Source organism: Gambusia affinis, linkage group LG19 (assembly GCF_019740435.1).
Source record: "Gambusia affinis linkage group LG19, SWU_Gaff_1.0, whole genome shotgun sequence".
Lineage (NCBI taxonomy): Eukaryota > Metazoa > Chordata > Actinopteri > Cyprinodontiformes > Poeciliidae > Gambusia > Gambusia affinis.
In genome coordinates, this window is record NC_057886.1 from 9,049,807 (window position 1) to 9,059,348 (window position 9,542).

The following is a 9,542-nucleotide window of genomic DNA, read 5'->3' on the forward strand; positions in this document are numbered from 1 at the left end:
GCACTTGGCATCCAAGGACATGCAGTGAAGATATAACTTCACCAAGATGCAGCATGCAATAACGAGGCAGCTGAAACAGAAATGGAAATGTTCACTTAATGTTTAAAGCATTACTGTGCACTTAAATGTGTTATTGGACCCATTTCAAAACTGTGTGCCACAGATCTAAATCTGCAAACAATACATTTTACTGGAAACAATCCCCCTCAAACGGCTTCATGCCTCATTTGGATGCCTAGTTTTAAAATCAAGCAAAAAAATAAAAATAAAAATTGGGAAAAACCTCTCAGCTCAGCCTGACTGGTTAGGTTTTCCTTTCTCCCCAAGAGCGTCTAAAGGCAGCACTGTAACATAAATAACAAATGTGCATGTCAAATAATCATGGATCTCCTAAGGTGTTCATGCCAGCAATAATGTCAAACATATTAAAGGATTTCCATTCATTTTTTAACCTCTGTGCCCAGGTTGGATCTCCAGTGTGAAGGAGTGGAATCTGAGATGAACCACCTCTTCCCTGCCTTCTCTGCAGAGCACGCTGAATGCAGCCTGCAGCACGATCCACTGCTGTTCAGCTGCGCTGGCTCTAGTCCCCAATACCAACGCCTTTGCCCCTGCAGGGACTATCGGAAAGGACAGGTGGCATTGTGCAGGGACTGCTTATGACCAAAGAATGGCCCAGTGTAGGGAGTTCTTTTGTTTTTTTTTGTAAACAAAATATCTAAGAAGAAACCCTTAAACAAGGAAATTTTGAGGTGAAGGAGCTGTGCTGCATATATAGCAACTTACTCACTTGCCGCTGTCCTTGGACTTGCTGCTAAGAGTTTTATCAACCTCTCAGGGAATTGCATGATTGTATTTTTGAATATAATGCTTTTGAAGTTTCACCTCGTTAAAGTACGACCACAGCCACCATTAAACAAGAATTATCTGCAATTGCATAAATGACTTCGTAGAGAAATCATCAGCAATCAGTGTCTACTTTTCTTTTCTCTGGAAGAAATGTCGTAAATGTGCATTTCTGTGAAACCTCGCTGTGTCGTTGTGGGGAATGGATATGTGTACAGATGCACCCAAAGACATTTATCACTTTGAGATGTACTATTTTAAATGTACTGTGGAAATATATTTGTAAATATACAGTAAGTGTTGTTTTAATAAAACAAAAGAGACTAATTTGTTGCTAATTTTGCATGTTTTTAAAAACACTCCATTAAAATAAATCATTAACACTGAGTGCTACTGCTACCCAACAAGCACATACAAAAAGGCTGTCATTGGCTGCCTGCAAAAATCTGAATGTCCAAGTCGTTGACAGTGAGGAGGACATCAGCAGCAGAAGCTTTTACCAGTAGAGGCTGATTTTTAAAATATTCTTGCTATAATTTAAACTAAACTCAAAAATAGTTTATTAATCCAGGTTGGAAAGGAAATGTTGTAATTGATATTACATAATTTTCTTCAAAGAGGAGTTGTAGATGCTGATGACTGAGCAGAAAGGATCTTCTGTAGCAGTCGGTATTCCAGCGTTTCTGAAGAATCCTTTGGCTGAAGACTCTGTTGTTGAATGACAATCTGGTGAAGAGGATGCTAAGCTTAATTGTGTTTTTTTTAAGAGCAACTAAAAAAATATTACCTTTTAGTTAACAAATGTGCACCAAATGTTAATTGTCGCTTTGTGTTCCAGCTGTTCGATTTTGCCTCATCCATGTGGGGCTCATGAAACTATTAAAAGTTTAATTCCTAAAACTATTTAAATCACTTTTCAAATAGGCAGTATAATATGCCAAGAATGGCTGCAGTGTCACAGAAGTCATTATCATGTACGCTGCTGCTCCACTAACGCTGAAACCATTCAGTAAGATAAGAGGATTTTAATGATATACTCGAAGACAGAGCTGGAATTTGTCCGTTTTTTTCTCTTTACTGACAGTGCAAGTGTCTCTTTGACTGATGGTAAGGGCCATTTCACAATATGCCCATTTCTCCTCGCTCGTTTATAATCTCTAAGCTAATATTAAATTTTCTCTTGATCCTCAGAAACCAATTGCAGAAAAACGCATGTGTGTGGCAGTAGTCAGTAGAGAGGCTTTGAATATTTAAAAGATTAAAGGTGAAGATATGGGGGAGGATACATTTATATATTTAAAAAAAAGTTCTGGGACTTAAAATTTTAAATATAAATAACCACATTACCGTAATCCACCTGGAAAGTTTATCTCAGTTTTGAGGGAAAAACTAGTAGGCTGGTAGATACAGCATGAATGACTGATAGATTGATGTTTGTTTTGTAAAACTAGTTTTGAACTCTGTCCTCTGTGGACATTATTGGTTTAAAGCATAGAGCTCCACATGCCCAGGACTTATTTTAATAAGGAAAATTCACAAACTGTTCAAAACAACTCTGATAATTTGTCTATTATGCTTCATTTTAAGATTTTTTTAATCAAAGAAGGTTTTTTTCACAGCCTTTGAAAGCCTTGAACAAAACAACCCTTTTGTTCACTTTGAAAAGGCCTAAGATGGTTTAAAAAAAAATCATAAGTGGTTTCATGTGGCTCTCCTCAACTTTTTGGAATCTTTCTGTTCTTTTCCACCTATTTCACCGGTTGTGCAGTTGTGTGAAATACCTGAAGATGATAGATGGGCATGTTTGACTACTGGAACACCATTCTCTCTCTGCAGGACCCGTAATGGGAGCCTACAGACATTCACAGGGAGGACCTGCAGTTGTCAGCGTGCGACTGAGTATAATCGGCCTGTCATAAAACGGCCTGCAACTGTGCAATAAGACTGTCTGTCCGGTTCAACACAGACAAATCACATGAAGTTTAATGCAATCACACAACACTGTACTTTTTATGGTGTTTACTTTTCAGTTTCGTTTGTCCAACTCTTCTGATTGGCTCTTCAAAACGGCTTTAGATTTCAATCAAAATATGCACATGAAGTTGAAATGGATTATTTCAGCAATTGAAAATATCCTAAGAAGTCTGCCAATAATCAAAATCCCAGTCTGAGCCCAACTTCTTGTACGTATTCACAGAAACGTACAAACTCACAGATTTTTGCATTTCCATTTCTTTTCAGACTTTGACACATTCCGTAGGGAACCTTGACCCCCACCACAGTAAATTGTGGTAATATGTTTCAAATTTTTTGTTATTTCTTCAGCTATGCATGTCTGCAGTGGCAATTCAGACTACAATGCCAAGTCTAGAGGGTTCTCTAATGTCGTTTTTAGCTGCCATTTCAAACTCTTGTTTGGTATGAAATGCCAGTAGGTTGCTGTAGCCCTGGACGTCAAGGCAGAAGACAGCATACAATACCGAAGGCAGATTTTGTTTCTGTATTCATAGAGATGAGCTTTAGGCTTACTGGACATACATGAATCATCGCGCCACAGACTGTGCTGGAAAAGAAGCAGCCAGACTGTCTGGCAGTGGGGACAGATTTGAAATTATTTCTTACTGCTTACCTCGAGTCGTCCAGTCCTTAATTTAAAACAGGCTGAGAGGAGGAAAGACAAAAAGGTGTAAGACAGATGTCCACATTGCTTTTAGATAGTATACCCCTGGTGACACTGCTGTCCGATTGGTCTGTCAAGCTGAAATAGGAAGTGATTGAAAAGGTGAGACGAAGTTGGACTTTGGGCAGGAACATGGACAAAGCTCCGGACAATCTACAGATATAGGAGACAGAAAATATAGCGGGACAAACTGGAAAAAATTATAATTTTTATAGATCAAAGCCCTAAGATTAGCAACTGAAGGTCATTTACAAAATTATTGCAGTTGAAAAGAGGCAGAAGAGAGGAAAGTATCTTGTGTACATAAACACTTTGAGGTCTGTGGTGGGGAAGTTTTGAGAACATCTGTTAAAATTTTCCTAAAAATACTGAGAAAAAGAGATCACAAAGTGGAACAGAAAATCATCCTTATTTAGATAAGACTTTGTGGGACCTTGACATAAATGTTTTCAGAAATGTCATGGCAACAACATAGTTCAACAGATGGTATGCCTTATAATCATGTAAGTTATTATCAAGACATTCACGCCGACTAAGACTATGACGTCAAAATGACGTCAGGGGTTTACAAGGTTATGTGAAGAACAAAATGAAGTATGCTGTTAGGCAGAATAATCTGAGAGCTTCCAAGCTGCTTTGAGGCCACGCTTGCCCCATGATAGGAGTAGAACCTTATATAAGCTGGTAGCTCTCCAAATATTTTTGTGAGCCTAAAAGCCATCAGATTGGTGTAAACTTACACCCTTTCAATTTTCAGCTGTTTCAGGAACCACTGATCTTTCCTTTAAGTTGTGCTTCAGATTTCTGGGCGAACCAGAAATGAGAGAATACAAAAGTTCCCATCTGGTAACTTTGTATGTTAAGAAAAGTTTATACATGAATATCCACTTCTCTTTACTGATTTCAATTATGGTTGTCTAGTTTTCAATAAAAAAAGTTTTCTCTGGAATAAAACATTGTGTATAAAATGGTTTGATTCTGGAACAACAACAAAAATAACTCCTCACTAAGCTGTCTACTAACTAATGCTAAGTTTTTTTCTTTGTGTGTTCGCCACAAGTTTTTGAACAGATTAGCTCATTTCAATGGAAGTCCTGTACAATCATGTAACTTAAGAGTTAACAGCATGTTAATCCATGGATGGACAACTAAAGTTCAAATGGATTTTTAAATCAGCTTTGTATAACTTCCTTCTTAGAATATCCTGTCACTGAAGATGGCCTCTGAGCATCAACAGAATCGGTGCCAAAGTGCACATCCTGTGTAGTAAATCATTAAGATGTTTACCCTTGATTAAAGATGTTCTTTCTGCATGAGAGCCTTCAGATGTGAATCTAAGTACACTGATACGATGGTGTTGGATAAATGATTTAACACTTGCTTAATCAATTCCCCTGGTGCAGTGGCTGTTTCTGTGAGTTTCTCTGTGATTAAGAACTGGATGATTTTAGTTTTGCTGGCATTAATTCATGTGCAACATTCAAGCTTTATATTTTTCTCCCTTATTTTCCTTTTATCTTTGCAAATCAGGGCAAAAAAGTTACAGCAAGAATCTCGCAAGTTAGACTTTTTTTTTTCTAAAGAAAATCCTCTAGATGTTTGCGAACTGATTCAAAAGGACCAACATATTTTATGATCTGTTAAAACTTACCCACACAATCGGTCCAAACCATGAACTGTACGTGGATTTTAATCAAATGAGATGTACTTTGGTGTTTTGAAAATTATTGGTAAATGTTTATCACTGTCAAGTATTTAATCTAACCCGATGCAAGGCATTAAAAGCACACAAAATCCACAGAGACTCAACATTGTAAACAACAGTCCAAACTTCTCTGGGGATTCATTTTATGGCTATTTTAGTAAAACCAATCAGTTTACTTATTTTGACTAGCAAAACATTTTTTTTCAATATTCTAACAAAAACTGATTCCAGGTTTAGTTCAGCTAGTGATAAATTAACTATTTCAATCCAATTTTGCCTTTTGTGAAAACTTCCATGCTATTACATTGAAGTTGTGCTCAGTGAGAATGGACACGCTCTTCCAAAATGGCGTAATATTAAGAAACAGCAAAGACGCCACTGTTTGTTCACCATCATACTGTTATTTGCTGTCAGCTGATTTACAAAGTTGCATCTCATTGGTTCACAGAATAATTCTAAACAAATAACTTAGATATTTGCAATGACTTGGTAACAGCTATTTCTTGTGAAACAGAGTGACATCGAAACCCAGCAGGGTGTTTGGGTGAGGTAGTGGATGTTTGGATGTATTAATCAGGATGTCACGTTACTGTCATGTCCTGCTGCTACGATCTCTTCCTTTGACTGGTCCAAATCGATACCGTTTTAGGTGGTTACGGCTCCCACCCCGTGCACTGATGGACACATCTGTCGTCTGATTTTATCACGGCTTAATTACACGTCACTTTATGATTCGGAGTTAGGCCTTGCAACACGTGGCAGGCAGCTCGACAGAAAGGAGGGGAAGTAGATTTTAATATCACCTCTGACAGCTGATGAAGTGAATGCTCTGTAGCTAAAATGAACACAACAGTAAATCTTTTCCAGCACAATCCGCTTGCTAGGTGTTGGTACAGAAGATGAATGATAAATGATGATACAGTATGCATGTGTGTGTCTTATGCAATAACCTGCTTGGTGATAGCTGAATATGGAGGTGTATAAATATTCAAGAGGCAGTTAACCCTTTGTGGGTACTTGTGACTGTGGGCGGCAGCTGGGGAACTAAATGAAGATGGATGGGAAACGTGCAGCACAACAAGGGTTGGAGTTAAGCTTTTAAACTTGTCCAAGGATATTTTCATGCCTTTTCAGTATATTATTAACATTAGTTTGATAATATATACAAGTTCTGTTTTGTTTTTTATATTTCCACTCAGCCATCAAAATTAAGAAAATCTACCAAAATATATTTTCCCACAGATGAACATACAGCTCTTCTAAATAGGTAGGACTAAATAAATGGACATTTGACCTCAGGGACCAGATGTGTTCACAAATTTTACTGCCTTAAGTTAATCCTTATTTATTTTGTAAAATGTCTTGTAAAGTACCATAAAGGGAAAGGACAATGCCGCTATTTTAAAATGAAACATCCTCCTTTTATAGTCAGAATAATTTCTGTCTAGACGGTACAGCGGCACTGTCTTCTTCATTTGAATACGAAAGGCCACTGCAGGATAGCAGGACTATCCTGCAGGACTGCATATCAGGATGATTGATCCTGAACAGATGAACGGACTTTTTCTCACAGTGTCTCAGAGCTTGAGTCTCTCATCTTTTCTTTAAAAGTTCTACACATTAGAAATCCACTAATTAGGAAAATTTTCTGCCATCATTACACATTGGTCACAACCTACTGCCTGCTAGGTCTGCATATTATAAAGACTAAATGCAGGTAATGCTGAAACATGCTTGAAAATTAGTCGTCAATGCACATGCTGTGCCGACCCCACGATTTTATTTAGGAAGAACCGAATAATAAAACAAATTCACTTTTTTATGTTGGAGTTATGCTGATTTGCATTTTAATTAGAATGCATCATGAAGTTAAGGCAGGCTGTTTGGGTTTTAGTGTTATCTTTTGTAAATGTGTCAAAGAAAATGTTTTACAAATATAATTCAACGATAATGGGAAAAAAAGAGAAGGCATAATTGATTGAAATATTATCATGATATTTTGTGGGATTTCCAGTGTGATGGTGATAAAACTGAAAAATCTATATTTTTAAAATACTATAGATCACTACATGCTGTCAAAGCTCTACAAACTCAAACATTGTTTGACATTTAACCCACACATTATTAAAAAGGCCACTAGCAATAAATAGAACAGTGTGTACAGTGAATAATATTTGTGTTGTTAAATGTGAAAAACAAATGCAGCACTTTGTTAGTATTGATTTTAGTCATAGTAAAATGTTTGGGTATTGTAAGCATTTTATCCTGTAGTTTATTATTATCTTATAAGAATTCTTAGCATAGAAAAAAATTGTCTCCCTGTAACAATGAGCGCTTCAAAAGAAAAGATCAACACTCAAAAATGCCTAACATAACGCCTTTTGACAAACTTATATGGTGTTTTAGTTCCAACAATGTGACACCAAAAAAGCTTTTGCTTGACAACTTGGCATTCAGTTGATGATAAGCCAATGGATGAGGAATCTTTCAGGTTCTGTTCAGGTTTTAGCCTGGCATGGTTCTACTTCTTAACACAACTTACGTCATATTTGATAGTGAAATCGACTGTATTGATTTAGTGCATACACAATATTTGTTTTCTGTCCATTACAGTGTATTGTAAAAGGGTCAATATCCAATTATAATCATGTAATTTGGGTTGCATCAACATAGATTACCCCTAAAAGAAAGTAGCAGCATAATATCTTTCAAACCATAATTTTTCCTGTTGTAGTTTTCTCTCTTTATTGTTCAATAAGAATAGATTTTCCAACATTGGAGTTGTCTCTTTTTAAGAAATATGTGCTTTGCAGGGTGAAATAAATTACTCCAAGTAAAAGGAAAAAACTGATTTCTGAAATTCTATTAGAAGAAATAATCAAAACACAGAGTCTGATGACACTGGTGAAAACTGTCTTACTCCTTGTCTGCATCCATGAGGATCAAATTTAATCACACAATGTCAATTAGTAAAAAATTGTCGAAGCAAGTCAGTCATTTGCACTTAATTTTGACTTTGCAGCAATCCCTTAAACATGTGGCAGCACAGAGAAACATCTTCTGTTTAACAGCAAGACAGTTACAGAAGAGCCAGTCTCAGTATAAGTGACCATCTGCTTTGAACTTTTGGGGAAGAGAAGGAAAAAGACAAACAAAAAAAGGACAACCTCTAGTCTGGCCCCAGAAAGAAAACTTAAAATGAAAGAGCTTATCCCCCCTTATTTGCAAATAATACACAAATATAATATTACTTGTAGTCTGAAATTACTTCTTTTGTCTTCCACGTGTGCATGTTTCGGATTTTGGTGCACATTTTATTGTGATTGATGTAGTCAAGTACAAAAGAAAAAAAAATCTTCAGAAGAACTTCTGCAGGTTCTGTAGGATTGTTGATGAAGACCATCCTCAATACAATAACAACTGGATATGTAGAAGCAAATTATGAAAGGAATGCTAAAATCAATTTGAAACCTTTCCACAGTGATGTAGGTTCTCAATCTGTTTCTGTCCAGTGTTGAACAATTTCCCTGAAATCTCTAGACTGGCACGACAGCTTTCTGAGACTTGATGAAATAAGAAAGCTTCAAATCCAATTTTATAATCTTTGTAATTTTATTATTACTTCCAGCAGAAAAGGCAGCAAAGGCCCATATTAATATGAGGGAATCTCAACTATGTTTTATTGTTGTTTACCTTGTGGGCTCTATTTTATTGGCTAACCCCACAAAGCGCACCCCTATGGTTTCCTCTAGAGCGCTGTTCAATAAAAATAAGCCTTGTTTCATTCATCAAGCAGTATCATGATCCCATTTTGTTACTCTGGTATAAAATTTAAAACAGACAACACAGTAGATGGCACAACTGGTCCAAACAAAACAAGTAAACATTAAAATACATTCATACATCACCATTTTCACAAACCGTTGTTCAGTTATCTCCATTTGCGTGCCAAAAACTGAAAAACATAAACAATTAAAGAAAAACAGCAGGGAAAAGGCAGCCAAGCACCAAGTTGAAAGTTGCCAAAGATTGATGATATTGCTTTTAGAGAACTTCATCATTCTCCCATTTGCCTTAATATGTTTCCTTCATAAAAGGCCTTTGCAGGAAAAATATTCTTTTTATTTTATTTTTTTACTTTGCTAATAAACACACATTTGACATATTCCCGTTTGAAGGTCTTTCTGTTTGTGACAGGCTTCAATATTTATGGCTCTACATAGTCCATCACATCAACCAAGGAAGTGCCACTGACGTGCTTCTTGCTTTAAAATTGAGTGTTTGACTTAAAAGATCTTCTTTTCCCCAAGT

At 36.5% G+C, this 9,542-nt stretch overlaps 1 protein-coding gene across 6 annotated transcripts in view; it reads left to right on the forward strand.

Moving 5' to 3' along the window:
• The window catches only part of LOC122822311 (alpha-1,6-mannosylglycoprotein 6-beta-N-acetylglucosaminyltransferase B-like), a 70,859-nt gene extending 69,635 nt beyond the window's left edge, over window positions 1-1,224 (forward strand). For 3 of the 6 annotated variants that reach the window (XM_044100877.1, XM_044100878.1, XM_044100880.1), the window contains one exon: window positions 465-1,184. In XM_044100877.1, coding sequence (XP_043956812.1) covers window positions 465-663 — 199 coding nt within the window. In that variant the 3' untranslated portion in view covers window positions 664-1,184. Of the gene's footprint in view, window positions 1-464 lie in introns of all 6 variants that reach the window. The other 3 variants (XM_044100883.1, XM_044100882.1, XM_044100881.1) reach the window with 2 other exon arrangements.
• Window positions 1,225-9,542: the final 8,318 nt, after the last annotated feature.